Below are 25,879 nucleotides of genomic sequence, written 5' to 3'. Positions count from 1 at the left end.
GAGAATTAGACCAAATCCTCTCATGGAATTTATATTCACCCAAATATGAAAACAAGAAGAAATACCCCCTCCTAACAAGTACAGGAAATTAAAGCAAGGTGATGTGACTGAGCATGAATTGGGGGCTGCTTTAGAGGAGGCAGGAGAGAGACTCTTTGAAGAGATGACATTGATGCTGAGCAATGAGTGACGAGAAAGAACCTCCGTGTGAAGACTGGGTGAAGATAGTGCAAAGGCCCTGGAACAGAGAGAAGGTCAGTGTCCAGAAGCAGAACAGGAGAGGAGGAGAGTATAGGCAGAGCTTAAGTTTGAATTTTATTGAAAGCATATTGGGAAGCCATTGAGGGTTTTAAGTAGAGATGAGGAATGACCTGATTTGGGTGTTTGTTTTTAAATTAAACATTTGAGATATGATAAATTCACATGTAGTTATAAGAAATAACACAGAGAGATCCCATGTCCTTTTTACCCTGTTCCTCTCAATGGCAACATCTTGCAAAACTATAGTACAAGCGTCGTAACCAGGATCGACGTTGATGCAGTCAAGATTCAAAGCATTTCCTTCCCCACAAGGACCCCTCATGTTGCCCCTTTATAGCCTCACCTACATTCCTCTGACCTCCCCGCTCCTTAACCTCTGACAGCCACTAATCTGCTCTCCACTTCTATAATTTTGCCATTTCAAGAATGGAATCAGATAGTATATAACCTTTGGAATGCACTGGTTCACTCATCATAATTTTCTGAAGACTCACCCAGGCTGCTGGGTGTATCAATAGTTTTTCTTGCCCTGGCCAGGAGGGTTAGGCTTTGATTCCTGGTCAGGGCACATACCTAGGTTGTGGGTTTGATCTCTGGTCTGGGCACATGCGGGACACAACAGATCAATGTTTCTCTCTCACATTCATGTTTCTCTCTCTTTCTCTTTCCCTTCCTCTCTTTCTAAAATGAATAAACAACAACAGATTCTCAGGTGAGGATTTAAAGAAATCTCTTTAAAAAAAAGTTTGTTCCTGCATTTAATAAAAGGTTATTCCTTTTTATTGCAGAGTAGTATTCCGCAGGATGGATGTGCCACAATTAGTTTAATCATTCACCTGTTGAAAGACATCTGGGTTGTTTCCAGTTTGGGGCTCTTGTGAATAAAGCTGCTATAAACATGCAGGGCTTTGTGTAAACATGTTTTCATTTCTCTGGGTAAATGCCCAGGAGTGCAATTGTTGGGTCATATGGTAGTTGCATGTTTAGTTTATTAAGAAACCGCCAAACTGTTTCCAGAGTGGTTGTACCCTTTTACATTCCCACCAGCAAAATCTGAGTGATCCAGTTTCTCTGTATCCCTGCCAGCATTTGGTGTTGCCATTGTATTTGACTTTAGCCATTCTGCGCAGTCTATTTCCTTGTGGTTTTAATTTGTGTTTCCCTAATGGCTAATAATGTTGAACATCTTTTCATATGTTTATTTGCCAACTGTATATCTTCTTCGACAAAATGTCTCTTCATGTCTTTTGCCCATTAAATGGGCCATCTATTTGTGCATTTTATTGGATTATTTGTGATTTTACTGTTGAATTTTGAGATTTCTTTATATATTCTAATATTAGCTCATTGTTAATTATTGGTTAGCAAATATTTTCTCTCACTCTGTGGCTTGCCTTTTCATCCTTTTGAGAGTCTTATGCAGAGTATATATATATATACATATATATATATATATACATTAATATGCATGTATTGTGCATTTTATGTTTTCAGTGTTTTGGTATCATTCATTCATGGCATGGGGGGAAGGGTGCAGGTAGGAGGTTGAGTAAAAGAGTACCAGGAAGCTCTGGGGCCAAAGCCATAGTGTATTTCATGGATTCTAAGATGCCATTGGTAGGAAGAAGTGCATTATCTTATAATTACTAAGAATGCTGCTAATTAAACTATAGCACATCATCAACTGTAATATGAATCTCAATGTCAGAGATGTTAAATGTAACCGTTTGATCCTGAAACAGTTCTGGTACCCTAATCTTAGAGGTGGGTTAAGGAGGAGAGTCCAGCTAAGGGGGTGAGAAGGAGCAGTCAGCAGGAGGAGGTGAGTTTCCTGGGAGATGAATTTTGGGAGGGAGGAAGTGGGAGGGTGAGTCTCCTAATACTTCTGGGAGTCTGGTGGGATGAAAGCCAAGGAGTGACCATTGGAATTGGGAATGTGAGGTCACTGGGCACCCTGGCAAGTGCAGTTTTGGGGAGTGGAGGGGATGGAGGCTGAGATGGCATGGGAGGAGGAGAAAAATGAAAGGTGAGGAAATAGAGCCTGGGAGACTAGAAAACTCTTTAAAGAAGTTTGCTGGGAAGGAAGCATGAAATGAAATGGGGCTCAGCATGAGGTCAGTGGAGGTTTTTGTTTGGTTGGTTGTTTTTAAGATGGGAGATACAGGAGCATGTTTGTAAACTGCCAGGAATGATCTGGGAGAAGAGTTGGCGTAGCTGGGTGGGGACTGGCGTAGAAGTGAAGCTCAGAGAAGAAGCCTGGGCTGGGGAGGGGGGCGGTTGGAGTGGGAGGCGAAGGGGGCCTTGTCAGAGCAGCATTGGGAGGGAAGGCTGAGATGGGGCCATCCATCACCCCCATGGGTCCATCCATGTGACACTGAGATGGTTTGATTTTGTTGTTTTTTGTTAATCCTCACCCGAGGATATTTTTTCCATTGATTTTCAGAAAGAGTGGAAGGGAGGTGGGGAGGGGGTTGGGAGGAAGGGAGGGAGGGAGGGGGAGAGAGAGAGAGAGAGAGAGAGAGAGAGAGAGAGAGAGAGAGAGAGACATCAATTGGTTGCCTCCCGCATGTGCCCCAGCCACTGGGGCTGGGGCTCGAACTGCAACCTAGGTACGTGCCCTTGACTGGGAATAGAACCTGAGACCTTTCAGGGAGAGGGCCGATGCTCTAATCATTGAGCCACACAGGCCAGGGCGAGATGGTTTGATTTTGAGGCTGACTTTTTTCACCAACCCATGAGTGCCTGGAAAGCAGGACCATCATGCTCTCATCCCTTTACTCCCAGGGCTCAATGAAGGGTCTGGCACATTAAGGTGCTTAACAATGCTCATTTAAGGAAGGCACCCATCTGTTTGATAAATGAAAAAAAAATTGTAATGCAACTGTATCCTGTGTGGATTTTCCCATTCTGTGATTTTTTTTATATTGGATTTTTGTAGTGTGTGTGTGTGTGTGGTGAGAGAGAGAGAGAGAGAGAGAGAGAGAGAGAGAGAGAGAGAGAGAGAGAAGACCGTGTCAGTCAGCAGGTGGTGTGGAGAGAGGGTGAGGGGCTCTGCGGGACCTGTGGCCTCCGGAGGCTCTGGCCTGGCCTCAGGTTTCTCAGCTCATATGCTTGGTCTGTTCAGTTGTTTTTTCAGTCCTTAGTGAGCACCCAAGTGCCAAAAGCATTAGTGTGCAAAAAGAACACGGCCCTCCCTCCCAGAGCCTGTGGAGGGGGAAATGTCAATCAAGGACTCACAGACATGGGGAGGGGAGATGGCCCTGTGAGACCAAGTCCCGGTTTCCTTGGGGGAAACATCAGAGCAGAGATCTGGGTGCTGAGGGAATTTCACCAGGAGAGGAAGAGCCCGGGCCTGGAGAGTTCCTTGTGCGTGGCCCTCAGACCCGACTGGGGGCCAAAGGAGGGCAGCGAGAACAAGCATGCTTCCCTCTTGGTGCCTTAGTTTCCCTTTCTGGGAAATAGGGATAAACCCCTGCCATGCTCTGTTGCTTGCTCGCTGCAGCGGGATGTCAGGGATACTGACGTGCCCTCCTGCCCTCCTGAGCCGGTTCTGCTGTGGGAGGGGGTGGGCCAGGTCGCAGGGCCTGATGGGTTCGGAAGGACCAGCCCCAGGGCCTCCGGGGTTGCTTTCCTCACCCGCTTCCCTGCCCATCTGTCTCCAGGCCCCTCGGAGCTCTTTGATGGTGACAGAGCCAACCTTTTCCAGATGTGCTGAGCGGAGGGTTTTGCCGGAACTCTCCGGGGCTTCATCTGCCTCCTTCAATCCCTTCCGCCAGACGGCCCCCTGCCAGCCAGCCTCCCTCCTCTGGTTGGGTTGCCTGCCGCCTGCAAGGCCACGTGAAGTCCTGGACTTTGTACTTTTCAAAAACATGGCCTTCTTCCCTGCCTCTCCTCCCTTGGCTGGCCTGTGTGTGGGTCCAGAAGCTCCCAAGGCTGCCCACCCGGCAGTGAACGCTTGCCTGGGCTGTGGCGACCTCTCGGCCCTGGCCGCTCAAGTGATCCCTGGTCCTGGTCCTGAGTGGGAGGGGGACCTGAGCAGAACACACTCCTCATGGGGCTGCTGGGTTTCCACCTGGCTTTAGGAATGACTAGCATGGATCCTGAGGAGGCCAGAGGCTGGAGACCCCCCTCCGCCTCCTGCTCAGAACTGCGGTGGGACAGCCCCTTCCCCTCCCGCTGGCCCTCTGCTATTAATCAAGAGATTAATAATCTACTGCCTCCCTCTCAGAAACCCCCACTCCCATTTCCTGTTGAGTCTCCAGCCTGTCTCGGTACCTCCCAGTCTGGTCCTCCTAGTGGTGGTCCCTGGTGAGGAAGTGGGGCCAGGGCAGGAGCAGAGGTCTGTGAGTTGCAGTACCCAGGCAGGGAGGGGGCACCTGCTCCCCCAGGGGAGGCCTCTGGGCTGGCAGAGTCGTTCCTGTCCTGGCGCCCACTGCCCACCGAAGCGCCTCCGGCTGCTTTGGGACATTGCCTTTGGAGGCCAAAGAGCCAGGGCCTCTGCTTACAGATGCCACTGATGGGCATCTCACCCCTCCTGGGATCCTTGTCTTCAAATGTTCTCTCATGTCTCGGTGAGCCCAGGGGCGCCTTTGGGGACACACAGGAACATCTGCACCCTTTCTGGAATAGTCACTGAGCAGCTGTAGGACTTGAGCTGGGCCCCTTGTAAGACCTCATGACCTCAGCCCCCCTTGCTCCCCAGAGGGTCTCGGGGGCCTGCAGAGGGAAAGGCCCTCCTCCAACCACTCAGGGTTGGTGGTGGTGGGGGGGGGTTGTCAGCTTCTGAGCATTGTTGAGCAGGTGTGAACATGCCAGCCCCATAAAGAGACCTGGTTCCATCAAACCTCTGCCTCCTTATAACCTGGAGTCTGACCCCAAGCTCCTCCTTGGCCTCAGTTTTCCCCTGCAGAATGAGGCCATTCATCCCTGCCCTGCCCCCCTTTCTCAACCAGCAGCTGCCTGACTCACCTCCCTGATTCCCTCTCTCCCTTCCCATCGGGCTGCAAGGTAGCCACAGGTGGGGTGTTTCTTGAAAGCAGACCTGCTCATGGCACTCTTCTGGGCCATGGTCCCTCATTGGCCTCACCATGGCATGAGGTGCGGTATCACAGTGGGTCCACAAGGCTCTCTGTTGCAGGGTGGACAGTCTTCTTTATTAACCTACATCAAATAAGAGCAAAATTAAGCTGTACTGATTTTTAGTATATGCAAAGACAGTAAACAATACATGTACATATATATATATATATATATATATATATATATATATATATATATATATATTAGAGGCCCGGTGCACGAAATTCGTGCACTGCAGTGGGGGGTGTCCCTCAGCCCAACCTGCACCCTCTCCAATCTGGAACCCCTCGGGAGATGTCTGACTGCCTGTTTAGGCCCATTCCAGGCAGTCGGACATCCCTTTCACAGTCTAGGACTGCTGGCTCCCAACTGCTCGCCTGCCTGCCTGATTGCTCCTAACCACTTCTGCCTGCCAGCCTGATCACCCCCTAACCACTCCCCTGCCAGCCTGATCGATGCCTAACTGCTCCCCTGCCAGCCTGATCATCCCCAAATGCCCTCCCTTGCATGTTCCCTCTTTATTAGATAGGGTTTTTTCTTTAGCATATTGGATAGCCCTAACTGGTTTGGCTCAGTGGATGGAGCATCGGCCTGCAGACTCAAGGTTCCCAGGTTCGATTCCGGTCAAGGGCATGTACCTTGGTTGGGGGCACATACCCAGTGGGGAGTGTGCAGGAGGCAGCTGATCGATGTTTCTCTCTCATAGATGTTTCTAGCTCTCTATCCCTTTCCCTTCCTCTCTGTAAAAAAATCAATAAAATATATATATTTTTAAAAAAGAAACATTTAAGATTCCTCCATATCTGCCTGGCTGGTGTGACTCAGTGATTGAGACCCCAGGCTGCCACACCTGGCCGGGGATGGCGCCGCGGGAGGTGCGGGCCCCAACCAGGCTGAGACCTCACCCAGGCTGCCATATGAGCCTGGCCGGGGATGGTGCCATTGGGGGTGCGTTTCCCGGCCAGGCTGAGACCCAGCCCAGGCTGCCTTCTCAGCCTGGCCAGGGATGGCACTGCAGGGGGTGCACACCCAGGCCAGGCTGAGACCCCAGCCCAGGCTATGGCCCTGGGCGCTGGCGCCTCCCAGCTGGACACCTCCGGTGGCTGCTGCTGGGCTGGGATCGCTGCGTGGGGGGCAGGAGCCTAGCAGCCAGACACCCTGGACTGCTGCTGCTGGCCAGGGATAGTGCCGCAGGGGGTGCACCCTGGCCAGGCTGAGACCCCAGCCCAGGCTGCTGCAGCTGGCCAGAAGATCGCGTGGCTTGGGTGCGAGGCCCTGTGGACATGAGACCCAAGCCCAGGCTGTGGCAGAAGATCGTGTGGTGGGGGTGCGCGGCCCTGCCGGCCTGAGACCCCAGCCCAGGCTATGGCCGGGGATTGTGCTGGGCGCTGGTGCCTCCCAGCTGGACACCCCCGGCTGCCGCTGCTGGGCGGGGATCGCTGCATGGGGGGTGGGCGCCTCCCAGCCGGACACCCCGGACTGCTGCTGCTGGGCAGAATGGGGGACTCCGGCGGGGCTAAGAGGACTGGGCACCGCCATCTTGTGGCTATGGGCACTGCCATTTTGTAGCGGAGTGACGGTTAATTTGCATATTACTCTTTTATTAGATAGGATTAATATGCATGTATTGTGGACTCAAAAATAGTTTACTGACCTGGAGCATGCTCTGAAAGCTTGGAGAGCATTAGCCAGCATGGTGTTCACAGACCTAGTCCATAGCTTTGCCTGCATTTGAGGTCTTCACAGTCTAGCCTTCGTGAGCTGCCTTGTCTGTGCCCTGGCTGTCCAAGCACTCTGCCCCCAAATGCACCAAATTTCACCCCAAACAATGTCCTGGCTCTCCTGGTGCTGTCTGCCTCCTCGTCCTGAGGTCCCCTGAGTGTATCCCTGAGGTGGGAAGCTTTTCCTGGCCCCTCCTGGTAGAAGTGACCATGCCCTGCCCCCCATTCCTGCAGCCATTAATTTCCATGGATGCTCCCCAGCTAGACACACTGAGTTCCTCCAGGGAGCCAGCATGTCTTGGTTAGCATTGTGGTTCCCAGCCTGGGACTCCATCTGGCATACACTATTTATTGATTTTTTTTTTCACTCATTCCACCAATCTTTATTGAGTGCATATGATGTGCCCCACCCTGAGCTAGGCCTGGGGTGTAGCCAGCAGCTTAGTGGAGGAGATAGACATCAGACAAATGATTGCCTGATGGGTATATAATTAAAAGGGTGATGAGTGTTTGGAAGAGAAGTCAGGTTTCTATGACAGTGTAAATTGAGGGGATCCAGCCTGCAGGGGTGGGTGGAACTGAGAGAGGGCTGGTCAAGGAGGGCCTCTCCAGAAGGTGGCCCTAGGGGCTGCATTGGAGCTAATGGGTGTCTCAGGCAGAGTGAACAGCAGATGACAAGCCCTGATACAGCTCTGTTGGGGTTTTAAGTGGGGTTGGAGAGGGGTGAATGGGGAAGTAGCCAAGGTGGCCAGTGGCCAGATCTTAGACCCACGTGGTCATGCTACAGAATTTGGTTTGTCCTAAGATTGAAGATAAACTAGGCAGGGCAATGGAGGAAATGTGTGCTTTGGAAACACCACTGGAGCATCTATGTGGAGCCTGGAGGTGGGAGTGGACGCTGGGCTTCAGTAAGGGGCCATTACCACTGTCTAGGAAGGAGGTGATGGAGGCTGGACCAGGCAGGTGGGAGGAGAGCAGTGGGCTGGTGGGATCATTGTGGAGGAAGGACTCCCTGGACTCAGTGATGGGAGTGGCCAGAGTGTGGTAGGGTCAAGATTTCTGTGGCTATTTGTTGAGTGAATAACAACCGCCAGGAGAATATATGCCCTTGAATTTGCCAAATGACAGTGAGGAAGCTCCAGGATCCGCCAAGCAGAGGAAGCAAATCCAGAGAAGTCACAAGTCCCTAGAATTGGGCTGTCTTGGGGGGAAAAAACGGCTGGAGAGGTGGGAGGCACCGGATGGAGATTCCAAATTGTATTGGAGACTCTCAGGTTGTTGCATCCCAGCTCAGACTTCACAGGGGCTCAGAGAAGGGGACTCACTCACAGATGGGCAGAGACGCACTGAAATCAACTAGAAACAAAGCCGCAGGAAAGCCCTGTGTTTGTTCCACCCATCCATGCTTTGCTCCTCTGGAACCCCGAACTGGCCTTTGTTCATTAGCTTAATTGTGGTAATCATTTCACAATATATATGATTACACACCCCAGTGTCTCCCTCTCTGTGTCCCCATCTCAACTGGGCCAAAGAAACCAGAGAAGCCTCATCGGACCTCTCAGACATGTCCAGAGAGCAGCGGATGGAAAGACAGGGGTCTGGGCATGTGCTGTCGATGGTGAGTAGTGGGTCGTGGTTGGCTCCTCTACTTCCTGATGGCGAAGTCTGAGTTGGGGCTTGGCTGCTCACCAGCTGCATAGCTTAGGTAAGGGCTCAGTGTCCTTGTCTATAAGTGGGACAGGAGTACTCTCACAGTATTCTCTAACTACCTTACATTCCCCTTGCTTTTCTGAGCTGATTTTGTCATTTGTAAAGTGGGCATATATGGCACTTTTTGTGGACCCGTGAGGGGCTGCCCCTCCTTCAGCCTGTTTCCGCAGTTGCGTGGCCTTGGATGCCTGTTGGCCAGACGGCTCCAGAAGAACTGCCCTGTCATAGGAGTCAGACCCTCGGTTAGTCAGTGGATACAGAGTGTTGCCCAACTACTGTATGGCAGAGATACGGGCATCAATTAATAGTCACATGTGGGAACACAGTTTGTAACCTGAAGTAAATGTTTGGAAAGCAGGGCACAGGGAGCCAGATGGAAACGTTGAGCTGGTTGGAGCCATCAGGAGGGCTTCCTGGAGGAGAGGGCCTTTGAGGTGAGGATGGAGGTGACTGGGCCTTAACTGGGAGAAAGAGAGGGAGAGGAAGAGAGAGAGAGAGAGATTGAGAGAGAGATATTGAGAGGGAGATGCACAGCTCCTTACAGATAGCTGGAGAATCTGAGCAAGGGGCACACGGGGCACTGGGAGGTCTGGTGAGTGCCTGGCCAGAGCTCGTGGGCCACAGTGGCATTTGCTCGCCATCCCACATGGACACATAGCACCACGAAATCAGGAGGAACGGGATGGTGGGGCATCTCCACTTTGGGGAGAATTCAAGTCTCGGGGCAGTCTTGCTCCTCTCTCTAATATCCGGAGCTCATTAAATTCTTGGTGGTGGGGGGACACTTTTGGTTCTGTGTGGCCCCCACCCAGGACCTGGTCCTTGGCCCTCAATGTTGCTGCCAAGGAGTGAGGCTGACACCCCCACATCGCTGGTGGGATGAAGCCCTGTGCAGGGTGTGGCCTCTCTGCGGACAGACTGGGTTCTTCTCAGTGTCCTCAGCTGAGAATGGGCTCAAGGCCATCACAGGTTAAATGAAGTCTGTAGACCCTGGGATTATGGCTGTTTGTCTTATTGTGGAGATGGTCTGGGGGGCTGGTCTGACCTGAGAGGGATGCTCCCTGGGATGAGGGGTGGGAATGGGGCAGGAGACCACTCTGCCCCTTGAATCAGCCCTGATATCCTGTCTCACATAGGCCTTCAAGACTCTCTCTGTGTGTGTATACTTTTGTTTATTTATTTATTTTTTACAAATAAAAATTGTGCATATTTAAGTTGTACAATGTGATGTTTTTATATACAGTATACACATTGTGAAATGGTTAGCAAATCAAGCTAATTAACATATGTATCACCTCCCACAGTTACCATTTTTTGTGTGTGATGAGACCACTTCGCATCTGCTCTCTTAGCAAATTTCAAGTATACTAGAGGCCCACTGCACGAAATTCACGCTTGGTGGGGGGTCCCTCAGCCGGGTCTGCACCCTCTCCAATCCGGGACCCCTTGGGGGATGTCCAACTTCTGGTTTAGGCCCAACCCCATAATCCAGGACCGCTGGCTCATAACTGCTCACCTGCCTGCCTGCCTGATGCCCCCAACCCTTCTGCCTGCCAGCCTGATCGCCCCTAACTGCTCTCCCCTGGCAGCCTGATTACCCTAATCCCCTCTGCCTGCCAGCCTGATCTCCCCTAATAGCTCTCCTCTAACCGCCTCTGCCTTGTCCCCCCCACCGTGGCTTTGTCCAGAAGGACCTCGGGAAGATGTCTGGTCTATCCGGTCTAATTAGCATATTACCCTTTTATTAGTATAGATGATACACTATTAATCACAGTGGCCATTCTGTGCATTAAGTTTTCAGAACGTACTCCTTTAACTTAAAGTTTGATCAATTCCCCCCCCCCCCCCGCCCCCACCCCGCCATTCTCCCAACTCTTAGCCTCTGGTAACCACCATTATACTCTTTGTTACAATGAGCTCTGCTTTTTTGTATGTGTTCCATATATGAGATAATGACATATTTGTCTTTCTGTGTCTGGTTTATTTCACTTTGTATACAGTCCTCCAGATTTATCCACGTTATCACAAATGGCAGGATTTCCTTCTCTTTATGGCTGAATAATATTCCTTTGTGTATATGTGACGATAAATCACATTTTTTTTCCAGTTTAAATGAAATTTTAAAATTTAAATTTATTAGGGTCACATTTTCTTTATCCATTCACCTGTTGATGGACATTTAGGTTGTTTCCATGTCTTGACTACTGTGAATAATATTGCAAGGAACACTGATTTGGTTTCCTTTGGATGTATACCTAGAGTGGGATTGCTGGATCATGTAATAATTACATTTTTAACTTTTTAAGGAACCCTCCATGCTATTTTCCATGGTGGTCGCACCAATTTACAATTTCACCAGCAGTGTTCTTTACTCAGTCCTCCAGAATTCAAATGCTGATCTCTTTTGGAAAGACCCTCACAGACACAACCCAAAGTGATTTTTACCAGTTACCTTGGCATCCCTTAACTCAGTAAAGTTGACACATAAAACCATCACAGCCCTGGCGGGATGGCTCAGTTGGTTGGAGTGTTGTCCTGATGTACCAGGGTTTTGGGTTTGATCCCCAGTACGGGCACATGCACGAGTTGACCAATAAATTCATGGATGGGTGGAACAAATCAATAAATTTAAAATAGTAGAAAAAAAAAACCTAACCATCACAATAGGTAACATTTATTAGCATTTGCATCTCCTATAAATGGTGTTAATCACTTAATGTAAATATGTATTAGTTTCCTTGGGCTGCTGTAACAAAATGCTATAAACTGGGTGGCTTAAGCAACAGACACTTATTTTTCAGTTCTTGAGTCAGGGAAGTCCAAGATCAAGGGGCTGGCAGGTTCGGTTCCTGGTGAAGGCCCTCTTTCTGGCTTACAGACAGCTGCCTTCTGTGTCTGCTCATGGAGGAGAGAGAAGGAGCTCTGATCTCTCTTCTTGTTATAAGAACATTAATCCCATCACAGGGGCCCCACCCTCATGACCTCATCTAAACCTAATACCTCCCAAAGGCCCCACCTCTAAATACTAACACTTTGAGGGTTAGGGTTTCAACATATGCATTTAGGGTGGCGGGGGGGGGGGGGGGGGGGGGCGGGGAGAGCCACAAACATTCAGTCCATAACAGTATCATCTGTTTTTTATTTAGCATTTACATTTCATTCCTTTTTGAATGATTTAAAAGGCACAAAATTCAAAACCATAAGCATTATAGAGTAAGAACTAAGGCCTCCGCCCACCCTGGAGGTGATCCCTCTTATCAGTTTCTTGAGTATTTTTCAAGAGATAAAGAATTCCAACTATATCCCTTATAAATATAGATGTAAAAATTAAAAATGAAATATTAGAAAATAGAATTCAGTGAGATATAAAAAGCATAATCCATCATGACCAAATGGGAATTATCCCAGGAATGCTTTGTTGGTTTAACATTTGAACATTAGTTAATGTGATTCATCAAAATAACAGAATAAAGTATAAGAATGATATGATCATCTCAATAGATATAGAAAAATCATTTGATAAAATTCAGCACCCATTCATGACAAAAAAAGATATTCTCTCAGCAAACTAGGTATAGAAGGGAATGTTCTCAAGCTACTAAAGATACAAAACAGCTAATGTCATACTTAATTGCTGAAATATTGTACACATTCCCCTTGAGCATGGGAACAAGCAAAGGATAACTGTTATCACTTCTATCTAACATTATACTGTAGGCAATAACACAAAGGAGAAGGTATAAAAGGCAAACAGATCAGAAACAAAGAGAATATAAAGAACTCTTTCTTCACAGATGACATTACTGTGTACATAGAAAATCCAAAAGAATAGGCAAATATAGTACTAGAACTAATACATGAACTTATTAAGGTCACTGGATACAAGTGTTCCCCCCCTCCAAATTCATATGATGAAATATTAACCCCAACATAATGATATTTGGATGTGGGGCCTTTGAGAGGTGATTAGGTCATGCGGGTGGAGCCCTCATGAAAGGAATTAGTGTTCTTATAAAGGAGACTCCATAGAGTTCCCTTGCCCCTCCTTACCTGTGAGGACACAGTGAGAATATAGTTATGAACTAGCGCGTGAGCCCTCACTAGACATGGAATCTGCCAGCACTTTGATCTTGGGCTTCAGCTTCCAGAAATAAGAGAAATAAATTTGTGTTATCTATGAGCCACCCAGGCTATAGCATTCTGTTATAGCACCTGGAATGGACTAAGATACAAGGCTAATACAAATAAATGAATAACTATATACTAGCAGAAGCAAGTGGAAAGTGAAATGTAAAAAACCTCATGCAAAAAAAAAAAAATACCTCATGCACAGTAAAATAAAAAACCATTAAATAATGTTATGGGGTGAATGTTTGTATCCTCCCAAATTCATATGTTGAAGCCCCCAATGTGAATGTATTTGGAAATGGGGTCCCTAAGGAAGTAATTAAGGTTAAATGAGACAATTAAGGATGGGGCCCTGATCCAATACAATTAGTGCCCTTATAAGAAGAAATCTCCGAATTCCCCCCCCCCCCCCCGCTCCCCTCCCCAACACACACACACTGAGGAAAGGCCATGTAAGCACACAGTAGGAAAGTGTCTGTTTGATAGCCAGGAAGGAAGTCCTCACTAAAAGCTGAATTAGCTGGAATCTTGATCTTGATCTTGGACTTCCCAACTTCCAGAACATTGAGAAAATAAATTTCTGTTGTTTAAGCCATTCAGTTTAGGATATTTTTTTTAAATAAATCTTTATTGTTAGATTATTACAGGTGTTCCTCTTTTTTTCCCCCATAGCTCCCCTCCACCTGATTCCCCACGCCACCCCATGCCCTTACCCCCCACCACTGTCTTCATCCATAGGTGTAAGCTTTTTGTCCAATCTCTTCCCACACCCCTCACACCACCTCCCTCCTGAAAATTGTCAGTCCACTCCCTTTCTATGTCCCTGATTCTATTATATTCACCAGTCCATTCTGTTCTTCAGATTTTTTATTCACTTGATTTTTAGATTCACTTGTTGGTAGGTATGTATTTGATGTCATTTTGTTGTTCATAATTTTTATCTTTACCTTTTTCTTCTTCTTCCTCTTCTTAAAGAACACCCTTTAGCATTTCATGTAATCCTGGTTTGGTGGTGATGAACTCCTTTAGCTTTTTCTTGTCTGTGAAGCTCTTTATCTGACCTTCAACTCTGAATGATAGCTTTGCTGGGTAGAGTAATCTTGGTTGTAGGTTCTTGCTGTTCATCACTTTGAATATTTCTTGCCACTCTCTTCTGGCCTGCATAGTTTCTGCCGAGAAATCAGCTGACAGTCGTATGGGTGCTCCCTTGTAGGTAACTAACCGTTTTTCTCTTGCTGCTTTCAAGATTCTCTCTTTGTCTTTTGCCCTTGGCATTTTAATTATGATGTGTCTTGGTGTGGTCCTCTTTGGATTCCTCTTGTATGGGGTTCTGTGTGCTTCCTGAACTTGTAAATCTATTTCTTTCACCAGGTAGGGAAAGTTTTCTGTCATTATTTCTTCTAATAGGTTTTCAATATTTTGCTCTCTCTCTTCTTCTGGCACCCCAAAAATTCGGATGTTGGTACGCTTAAAGTTGTCCCAGAGGCTCCTTACACTATCTTCATATTTTTGGATTCTTTTTTCTTCTTGTTTTTCTGGTTGGGTGTTTTTTGTTTCCTCATATTTCAGATCTTTGGCTTGATTCTTAGGGTCCTTTGATTTACAGTTGAGTTTCTGTATATTCTTTATTTCAGACAGTGTATGCTTAATTTCTGACTGGTCCTTTTCCATTTTTTTGGCATTCTCATTAAGATCCTTAAAGGTCTCACTAAGTTCCTCAGCGGTTTTTAGAAGATTCTTGAGTAACCTTATAAATGTGGTTCTGAACTCTATGTCATCCAGTAGTTTGCTTTCCTCCATTTCTTTCATTCGTGACATGTTTCTTTGTCTCCGCATTTTGCTGCTTCCTTGTGTTGATAGAGTGGATTTGTGTGGTAGGTGACCTATAGGGGCCAGTAGCTCAGCCTCCCCAATCACCTGAGGTGGACGCCTTTGGTACATCCCTTTGTGGGCTGAGTGCAAAGTCTTGGTGTAGTTAAGCCTTGATTGCTGTTGGTACACTGGGAGGAACTGACCTCCAGGCCAATTGACTGTGAGGACCCGCTGTGTCTATAATGGAAGAACTGCTGCGCTGGAGACACGCTTATGGTGCAGGACTTGTTTCAGTGGGGCTTTGGTGCTCACTGAGTCTGCTTCTTGAATGTGTCACTTATGGATGTGAAGAGTTGAAATCTGGTGTCTCACTCTGACCACTAGGTACACTGGCTTCTGGATCTCCAATGGGGTGCAGGTCAGCTACTGTCTGAGGCCACCCAGCAGGCGCTACAGCAAGAACTACAGTTTTCTCCTCTTTGCTTGGGGTTTGGAGGTTTTGGAGCTGTTTGACCTTGGCTGCAAGTTTGCTAGGTTAAGCTTCGATAAGGCAGGTCATTCATATGCTAAAGCCACTGCTTGGAGCTTGGGTGGGTTTGTAGATTGTGCAGGGCGGGGTCTCAGGGCGTGACTAGGCTAGGGCGTGGCAAACAGCGATGGCTGCCAGTAAGCCGGCTCTGCGTCTCTGACCGTGTCCCGCGCCCCAGCACAGAAAATAATTATTCCTGCCCTCAGCCCTGCAAGCAAGCCTCTCTCACTTTCCGACCCCACGGCAGACAGTCCAGCTTCTCCCCATAGGAGTTTGGGTCCCCCACGTCTCCCCAGAAACTGGAGTTCAGAGTAATCGGGAGCTTATCTCCCTTCAGGTTGAAAACAGCAGCGCTCCCAGTCACCCGTCGCCAGCCCGTTTGGCATCTCCGTACCTCAGCTTTTCAGCACTTGTGCACCCCTCAATGCTGTTTTTCTTTCCTTCTAGTTGTAGAACTTCCACTCAGCCAGCTTTCCTGTGGTTCTGGGTGATAGACGTTCTGTCTTTTAGTTGTAGTTTTGAAATTGTTGTGCGAGTCAGCAGTTTAGGTGTTTACCTATGCCGCCATCTTGGATCCTCCTAGGATATTTTTTAATGGCAGCCTGAGCAGACTAAGACAAATACCTAGGAGTAAATTTAATGAAAGGTGTGTACCCTGCTGAGAAAAATTAAAGAAGATATAAATAAATGGAAAGTTCTGCCATAGATAGGAAGACTCAAATATTAACATGTCAGTTCTCTAGAAATTGATCTATAGAGTCCATGTAAACTTTATCAAAATCATAGTGGGATTTTTTGGGGCAGAAATTGATAAGCGAATTAAAAAAAAATTATGGGAATGCAAAGGACCTACATATCTAAGACAATTTTGAAAGATAACAAAATTAGAAGATTACATTACTAGAATTTGAGACTTACAATAAAGCTACATTTATTAAGACAGCATGATTTTGGTGCCAAGATAGAAAAACAGATCAATAGAACAGAATAGAGGGTCTGGAAACAGACCCACATCCTATCTAATAAAAGAGTAATATGCAAATTGACCATCACTCCAACACACAAGATGGCCGCCCCAATGTGGTCACAAGATGGCCGCCACAAGATGGCCAGCAGAGGAGGGCAGTTGGGGGGGACCAGGCCTGCAGGGGAGGGCAGTTAGGGGCAACCAGGCCTGCAGGGGAGGGCAGTTGGGGGCAACCAGGCCTGCAGGGGAGGGCAGTTGGGAGCGACCAGGCCTGCAGGGGAGGGCAGTTGGGGGGGACCAGGCCAGCAGGGGAGGACAGTTAGGGGTGACTGGGCCAGCAGGGGAGGGCAGTTGGGGAGGACCAGGCTGGCAGGGGAGAGCAGTTGGGGGCAACCAGGCTGGCAAGGGAGGGCAGTTTGGGGTTACCGGGCCAGCAGGGGAGGGCAGTTAGGGGCAATCGGGCCAGCAGGGGAGCAGTTAGGCATCGATCAGGCTGGCAGGGGAGTGGTTAGGGGGTGATCAGCCTGGCAGGCAGAAGCGGTTAGGGGCAATCAGGCAGGCAGGCGGGCGAGCGGTTGGAAGCCAGCAGTCCTGGATTGTGAGAGGGATCGGGCCTAAACGGGCAGTCAGACATCCCTTGAGGGGTCCCAGATTGGAGAGGGTGCAGGCTGGGCTGAGGGACACCCCCCTCCCCCGTGCATGAATTTAGTGCACCGGGCCTCTAGTTTAAATAATAATTTGGTTGTCAACAAAGCTAAAATAATTCAACAGGGGAAAAGAATGGTGTTAGGGCAATTGGATAGCCAAATGGAAAAAAAGGAACCTTGACTCCTACCCAACAACTAATAAAATTTTAAAAATTGATAAAATAAAAAAGTGATTATCCTAAATAGACCTTTAAGAAAATGAAAAGGCAAGTCACAGATTGGGAGAAAACATTTGTAATACATACATCTGACAAATGTTGGGCAAAAGTGGGTTTACAGTTATTTATATGGAAAACAATACAATAATTAATAAATAATACAAGAATAAACTGTGTTTTGTGTACTCACAACTGTAATCCTAATTTTGCCCCACTCTGTATATATCTTACAAATCAATAAGAAAAAGAAACAAAACCCAAAGTAAAAGTGGGCAAAAGTCTCAAACAGGCACTTCACATAAGATAAGCAAATGATGAACATACTTTATTTAGTCATCAGGAATTGCAAATTAAAACCATAATGAAGGAGTAATACATACACCCTAGAATGACTAAAATGAAAATGACTGACAACATCAAGTGTTAACCAAGCTATGGAGCAACTGGAACTCATACACTGCTGCTAGGTGCGTGGACTGGTTCATCCAATCAGGTCATGGAAACCTGTTTGTACCATCTACTAAAGTTAACATATATCCATCCTATAGTTCATTAATTCTATTCCTAGGTATGTAATCTGGAGAAATAAAAACACTTGTTTAGAAAGACTATATGAGAATGCTCATAGCATCTTTGTCCATTATAGCTCAAGACTAGAAACAACCCAAATACCCATCAACAGGAGTATGGACAAATTATGGTATATTTATATAATGTAATATTATCCTATATAATAAAAGGGTAATTTGCAAATTGACCTTAACGGCGGAACTACCAGGAATGACCGGTTGCTATGATGCACTCTGGCCACCAGGAGGCAGATGCTCAATGCAGGAGCTGCCCCCTGGTGGTCAGTGCGCTTCCACAGGGGGAGCTCTGCTCAGCCCCAAGCCAGGCTGACAGCTGAGAGTGCAGGGGTGGTGGTGGGAGCCTCTCCCACCTCCTCAGCAGCCCTAAGAATGTCCAACTGACGGCTTAGGCCCGCTCCCCAAGGGAGCGGGCCTAAGCCGGCAGGTGGACATCTCTCAAGGGGTCCTGGACTGTGAGAGGGCACAGGCCGGGCTGAGGGACCCCCCTCCCCTCAGGTGCATGAATTTTTGTGCACTGGGCCTCTAATTTAGCAATAAAAAGGAATAAAATACTGGTATACTTAACATGGATGAAACTCAAACATAATGGATGAATGAAAGAAGGCAGACACAAATGAGTGCATGGCTGTAAGGTTCCATTTATATGAGATTTTAGAATAGGCAAAACTAATCTCTGGTGAGAGAAGTCAGAAGTGGTTATGTCTGTGGGATGGGTAATCAACATGAAGGGGCATAAGGGGACTTTTGAGTTATATGTGTACCCATATGTTAAAGTTCATTCAGCGAAATACTAGATTTATCTATTTTACTGTATGTAAATTGTATTTTAATAACACAAGGAAAAATTCCATTATAATGTGAGGAGTGAACTCGGTGCTTTCCTTCATAGCACTTACCACAGTGCATGGCCATATAATTGCGTGTGCCACAAGCCCTGACAGAGCAAAGCCCGTGCCTGCCTTCTTCATGCTTGTATTCCCAGCCTGGCACACAGCAGGCTCTTGGTCTGTATTTGTGAGTACACAGATGAGTATTGGGTTAAAACCAAGCTCTGTACACGGTGTTGCAGGAGGGCTGAGGAGGGAACCTGTCAACTCTGGCCAGGGAGGGGGTGCTTCACAGAGGAGGAGGGGACATTTGATTCACACCCTGAAAGCTCAGGGATTTTTCAGAGGCAGAGTAAAGGCAGAAGAGCATTCACATGCAAAGGCCCGCGGACAGAAAGTGCAGCTTGTTGTGTGCTGGTGGTAAGAGCCTTGGCTGGTGGTGATAGGAGGAGAGATGGTAGAAAGGTAGGCAGAACCTTATTTACTGACCTAAAGAGTTTGTTCTTTAGTCTATGGGAGCCATTTTAAGGGAGGGCAGTCACAAAACTTGATCTGCATTTTTAGAAAGATCTGGGTTTGCAGACTGGACCCCAGCAGAAGGGCTGGGAGTTCCTCATGGATGTAAAAGGATGAAGCTCCTCAGCTTCTTGCGCAGACCTACGGAGAGGCCATTAGCACTGAGCCCGCCTTGAGCCTTCAGGTAAGACCGGAGGGGTCAGCCATGCTGAGCCTTGGCCCTCTGGGCTGGTGAAGCAGCGCCACCTACTGGTGAGCCCTGCTCCTGGACTTGGCAGGCCATCTGGTTCCTTTTGGTCCCATAGAGGGACAGGCCAGAGCATGGCTTCAAAATGAGGGACAGAAAGATGAGCTCTCCCTTTGGTTCAGGGGCCCAAGATCAGTACCTTGTGCAGATGTAGGATGGAACAGACACAAACTAGTATTACTAGGCTCTGCCAATTCTGCCTGCATTTGGGTCCTAGTTCCAGCACCTGGGGAAAGTTATTTAACTTCTCCGCCTCAGTTTCCTCATCTGTAAAGTAGGAAAAGTAATAGAATCCATCTTTTAGGGTTGTTATGAACAATACCTGGTACATGGTGAGCACTCAATCAAAGCTCTTGCTGTATCTACAAATATTAGTATTTTTATTATCATCATCATCTTTCAGGGTATGGACTGAAGAATGCCTGGTGCATTTCGGAGGGCTCACAGGCTGGAGGCCAAGGGGCAGTCTATGACACAGGGGCCGTAGGGAAGCTGTGTGAGCTGGAGAGGGGCCTGCACACGTGGCTAAGCAGGTCAGACTCTCCTGACCACAGTGGGGACTGCCGAAGGGTGTGGGCTGGGAGCGATGAGGTCAGATCTGTGTTTTGCAAACCCAGCATCTGTGTACCCCTTTCTGCTCTCAGTGCCTCACACATATGCCCTCCCAGGGACCCCCATATACCACATTCTGGTTTCCATGGGGTCCTCATCGTGCAGACCAGGAAACGGGCTCAGGGAGGTTGAGGAATGTGTGCAAGTCCACGTTGTACACAAGGGGCAGAGCCCAAAGCCCACCACTCCATCTATCCCAAGGTGCTGAGGGTACGGGAGGGATCCTTTTATGGCACCAGATGCATTGGGCAGGACATAAGCAATAAGCAACTTGACCCTTTCCTGCCCTATATGTCTGCCCCAAGTGGATTCTGAAGCTTTTCTGATCTCTCTCAGCCAAAGCAATAATGTTATTCCAGGAATTAATTGAAAAACTGGCATCTTAATTTTTTTTGCTACATAATTCATTTTGTACCCCTTTCTCCCGACAGTTTTACTGAGAAATAATTGATGTCATCACTGTATAAATTTAAGGTGCACAGCCTGATAGTTTGATGAACATATATTATGAAATGATTACCACAATTAAACTGGCATCTTTTACCTAAATGAAAGCTTCTCCCCTCTCCCAGCTGGGCCTGCTTCAGGCTGGAAGGTCTGCAGCAGGAAGGGGTGTGAGAGTGTAAGCCTGTGAGTGTTAGTGTGTGAAAGCATGTGTGTATGTGTGTGTGTGTACACGCGTTCATATGAGAGTGTGTGCATGTGACTGAATGTGTGAGTATGTGAGGTATGAGTGAGCGTGTAAGTGAATGGGTGTATAAGTGTGAAAATGTGTTTATAATACGATCATTATATTTATACTCCTTGGATCCAGGTTCATTAACCCACCTATGTCCCACCAGGCCACCTGCTTTAAGAACTGGTGACACTGTTTCTCTGCCACTCCCTATCCCCACTGGCTTATTCCAGATGCTTCCTGGGCATGGGGGCGTGGCGGGGGGATCTAGAGTCAAAAGGCCTGGGTTTACTCTCTAGGTTCCAGCGGGGGGCACCTCTCTGTGCAGACTTCTGGCTCCTCATCCAAGGCTCCTGCCCCTGGCTGCACACAACCACACCCTCCTTAGCTCTCCAGGAAGAAGCTGGTTTGCTGGAATGTTTACGAAACATGAGTGAAGATTTAAAAAAAGAGAGAAATTAGTGTAACAGGATTTTTCGGATTTGGTGCAGTATTTCTGAAATTCAAGACATGACTCGTGTGTTTTCCTGTCATTGCATCTTGAAATGTCACGCCTGCTGCTACCAATTAATTCATAATTTTCCCATTCACCGATTAAGTTGCTCGGTGTCAGCAAATTCAAATTTTGTGAAGTCATGGAGTTATGCCTTCAAGAGGGAGTTGTGCCAGCGTGATCAAGCAGCACAGTTATAATGATGCATGTAGAGTGAATAACAAGGCTGAATTGACCCCCCCCCCCCCCCGCCCCTTGTGAAATTTGGCCAAATATGTTATATTTACTATTCTTGGAGTTTCACAAAATTCCAAAATAAATTTGATACAAAATAAGTATCAAACTTACTTGTAAGAAAAAAAAATTGAAACTATAGGACTTTGAAATTTTGTTATGCAGGCCACAGCAGTTTGTGGAGCATTTTATTGCTGCGGGAGTCCCCCTGCTGGATTGCAAGTTTTCATTGAAGTGCCGCTCATCCCCTAGGGCCTAGGCTATGATTTTCTTGAAGGTGGGGACTCCGTTTTATCCATTTTTGACCACAGTATAGAATGTAGTTGGCACTAAAAAAGCATTCATTTGATGAATCAACAAAAGGAAATAATGATTGGGGAAAAGGTTGGAGTTTAGTGTCTTGCGGGTGGTTGGAAGTTGCATGGGTTCTAAAGATATTTTTCTTCTCCTTATTCATTATTTTGGTCATTTTCTTACCTCGAACTGCCATAACAAAATATCACAGGCTGGGTGGCTTAAACAGCAGACCTTTATTTTCTCAGGCAGCTGTCTTCTGTGCCCCCACATGGCCTTTTCTCAGTGTGTGTGGGGTTAGGGCTTCAACATGTGAATTCTGGGGACACAATTCAGTCCACAGCAGTCAGTGTGCAGGACAGTTTCCCACTGTAGGTGGCCACACCTGGAGACTTTCAGGAAGGCAGAACCGAAACACACTTGGCACAGAGAGGGATAGTCATTTCCCCACGGTCACACAGCTAGTAGCACAGAGCTGGGGCCACAGGATCCACTGGCTGGGCAGCTTCCAGAGTCCTGGGCTGGGCTGGCTCTGCAGGAGTTGGGTCTGGGGGGGTGGGCAGTGGGTGCTCGCACTGTCCTGACGCTGCCCTTGTGTTAGTTACAGGACTCTGATCAGACCCACATACAGAGTGTCCTACCGAACAGTGACAGCGCTGGAGTGGAAGTGCTGCCCCGGCTTTACTGGGAGCAACTGTGACGAAGGTGAGTGTGCTGGGTCACGGGGGAGGGGACCGGGCACTGGCCGGGCTGGGCTTCCACGTCCTGTGTGCTTCTCCCACTGCCCTCCTCCTCTGAGCGGATCTCTGTTCCTTCACATTTTTTCCTTCCTTTTCCCAATGCCTTAGAACCAAATGCTCTGAGGCTGCCCGCCTGCCCATGTTGGTGGCGGGGCGGGGTGTGGGGGAGTGAGGAGAGGGGAGGGTGGAAATGGAGGAGACCCAGGGGAGGGGATTTGACTCACAGCCTGTTTCTTTCATTCTGGCTCTGACTCACCCAGAAACCAGGGCAGGCAGAGCTGGAAGTTTGGACTCTGAGCTAATGCAGGTGAGGGCCCACAGCCTTGAAGCCAGGTCTGCTCTAGATGATGGCAGGTGGACCTGGTGGGTGGCAGCAAAAGGAGGGCCTCGCCCGCCGCCCCTGCCCTTCTGCCTGGCTGGTGCCCAGAGGGAGGACGGAGGATGGGGTCCGGAACCTGGCCTTCATTCCCCAGGTGGGCTCAGCCTGGCTCTGGAGCCCAATGGGGCCAGACAGTACACTCAGGTAAACAAGGACACTGATTAAACAGGTAATTCCCAGGGCTTAGAGATAACCTCCTAAGAGCCGAGTGCAAAAACCAGACCTCTTTAGGTAAGGTTATATCTCGGTAAAGGGTAATCCTTGCAGACTGAGTGGACAAAGCACAGAGGAGGTGGGATGAGGCGTACCATTTTCAGAGAGCCTCGGGATCCAGGGACCACCTTCCCAGCTGGCCTGTGCGGCTGAGGATTCCTGGGTTTGTGAGGGCCTCGGCTGAATTGGGGACTGGCTCCTGAAAGCCTTTGGAAAGATTTTACATCCCCGAAAATGAAACAATGACGACAGAAGGCAAAATGGAGGTGGTGTCTGTGATTTTGAGCACATTCCTGAGATGGCAGTGGAGGGTCCTGGGGCAATTATTTCCATTCGTTCCCATTGCTCCCTCTCTGGGGAGCCTACAGGTCAGAGGTGCTCTCCTCAGTGGGTTTTGCTTTTGTTCAGATGTGGTTCCCCAGGAGAAGTGTGCTTTTCTCTCGCTGTGTCTGGTCTTCCTTCCAAGCACTCAGGTCTGTCTTATGACTCTGGATTTGTGACTGCATAGGGGTAGGTGGCTCCAGCCTCCCAGGTGGCCTCTCTCTGGGCCTGCTTCCTCCCATCTTTGTCTCTCCAGGTCCTCCTTCCTATCAGCCTCCTCCCCTTCCTCCCTGGATGCTCCAGGAGTGCAGGCCAAAGGCTTGGAGATACTTTCCTTCATAGATATGCTTATATACAGTCAATCCCTATTATTTGCAAATTCTGTATTTGTGAACTGGCCTACAGGCTGAAGTTTATTTGCAACCCCCAAATCAACACTAGCAGCATTTTTGTGGTTATTTGCAGATATGCACAGAGAGGCAAAAATTTTGATTTGCTCAACTTGCATGCTCCCAGCTGAGGTTGAAGAAGGTGAAATTCTGCCTTCTTGTTTCATCTCTCATACTGCACACAGGTGTCCTTTTCACGGTCTGTTTAATGGCATGTTTTTCACATTTTTATGCTTTTTTGGGGAGATCCTGTTCTTTAAAATTTTTCCAAGTATAGTGCTGCCTAGTGTTCTTTTTTTTTTTTAAATTTCTTTATTGATTAAGGTATTACATATGTGTCCTTATTCCCCCCATTACCCCCCACCTCCCATTCATGCCCCCACCCCCTGTTGTCTGTGTCCATTGATTAGGCTTATATGCATGCATATAAGTCCTTTGGTTGATCTCTCCCCCTTACCCCCACCCTTCCTTGAGGTTTGACGTTCTGATTGATGTTTCTCTGTCTCTGGATCTATTTTTGTTCATCAGTTTATGTTGTTCATTATATTCCACAAATGTGTGAGATCATGTGGTATTTATCTTTCTCTGCCTGGCTTATTTCACTTAGCATAATGCTCTCCATCTCCATCCACGTTGTTGCAAATGGTAAGAACTCCTTTTTTTTTTACCACAGCGTAGTATTCCATTGTGTAGATGTACCACAGTTTTTAATTCACTCATCTGCTGATGGGCACTTAGGCTGTTTCCAAATCTTAGCTATGGTGAATTGTGCTGCTATGAACATAGGGGTGCATATATCCTTTCTGACTCGTGTTTCTAGTTTCTTGGGATATATTCCTAGAAGTGGGATCACTGGGTCAAATGGGAGTTCCATTTTTACTTTTTTGAGGAAACTCCATACTGTTCTCCACAGTGGCTTCACCAGTCTGCATTCCCACCAGCAGTGCACGAGGGTTCCTTTTTCTCCGCATCCTCGCCAACACTTGTCGTTTGTTGATTTGTTGATGATAGCCATTCTGACAGGTGTAAGATGGTACCGCATTGTCGTTTTGATTTGCATCTCTCTGATGATTAGTGACTTTGAGCAGGTTTTCATATGTCTCTTGGCCTTCCTTCTGTCTTCTTTCGAAAAGTGTCTATTTTGATTGGGTTGTTTACCTTCTTTTTGTTAAGCTGCATGAGTTCCCTGTAAATGTTGGAGATTAAACCCTTATTGATGATATCATTGGCAAATATGTTCTCCAATGCAGTGGGCTTTCTTATTGTTTTATTGATGGTCTCCTTTGCTGTGCAAAAGCTTTTTATTTTGATGTAGTCCCATTTGTTTATTTTCTCTTTAGTTTCCATTGCCCTAGGAGCAGTATCAGTGAAGAAATTGCTTTGGCATATGTCAGAGATTTTTCTGCCTGTGGATTCCTCTAGTATTTTTATGGTTTCTCGTCATATGTTTAAGTCCTTGATCCATTTTGAGTTTATTTTTGTGTATGGTGTAAGTTGGTGGTCTAGTTTCATTTTTTTGCATGTATCTGTCCAATTTTCCCAACACCATTTATTGAAGAGACTGTCTTGACTCCATTGTATGTTCATGCCTCCTTTGTCAAATATTAATTGAGCATAGTGATTTGGGTCAATTTCTGGGTTCTCTATTCTATTCCATTGATCTATATGTCGGTTCTTGTGCCAGTACCAGGCAGTTTTGAGAACAGTGGCTTTGTAATACAGCTTGAAATCTGGTATTGAGATCCCACCTACTTTGTTCTTCTTTCTCAGGATTGCTGTGGCTATTTGGGGTCTTTTTTTATTCCAGATGAAGTTTTGGAGAGTTCTTTCTAGGTCTGTAAAATATGCCGTTGGTATTTTAATGGGGAGTGCATTGAATCTATAGATTGCTTTGGGTAGCATGGACATTTTGATGATGTTGATTCTCCCAATCCATGAACATGGTATGTTTTTCCATCTGTTTACATCTTCCTCTATGTCTTTTTTCAGTGTCCTGTAGTTTTCCACATATAGGTCTTTTACCTCCTTAGTTAAGTTTATTCCTAGGTATCTTAATTTTTTTTTTGTGCAATGGTAAATGGGATTGCTTTTTTAGTCTCTCTTTCTATAAGTTCACTATGTTTGTATAGAAATGCCATAGATTTCTTGGCGTTATTTTTGTATCCTGCTACATTGCCAAATTCATTTATTAAGTCTATTAGTTTTTTGACGGAGTCTTTCGGTTTTTTTTATGTACAATATTATGTCATCTGCAAATAAGGACAGCTTTACTTTGT

General features: G+C 47.2%; 1 protein-coding gene across 2 annotated transcripts in view; it reads left to right on the top strand.

The window, feature by feature from the left end:
• COL26A1 (collagen type XXVI alpha 1 chain) overlaps positions 1–25,879 on the top strand; it is a gene marked incomplete at both ends in the record, with an annotated part of 176,248 nt that overhangs the window by 52,426 nt on the left and 97,943 nt on the right. Inside the window, one exon of one of the 2 annotated variants that reach the window (XM_080679230.1) lies at positions 22,169–22,266. In XM_080679230.1, coding sequence (XP_080535356.1) covers positions 22,169–22,266 — 98 coding nt within the window. Of the gene's footprint in view, positions 1–22,162; positions 22,267–25,879 lie in introns of both variants that reach the window. The other variant, XM_080679229.1, reaches the window with a different exon arrangement.

Source organism: Plecotus auritus (assembly GCF_963455305.1).
Source record: "Plecotus auritus genome assembly, chromosome: 7".
NCBI classification, from domain to species: domain Eukaryota; kingdom Metazoa; phylum Chordata; class Mammalia; order Chiroptera; family Vespertilionidae; genus Plecotus; species Plecotus auritus.
Note: the sequence above shows the minus strand (reverse complement) of the source record. Positions and strands in the feature narration are given on the sequence as shown.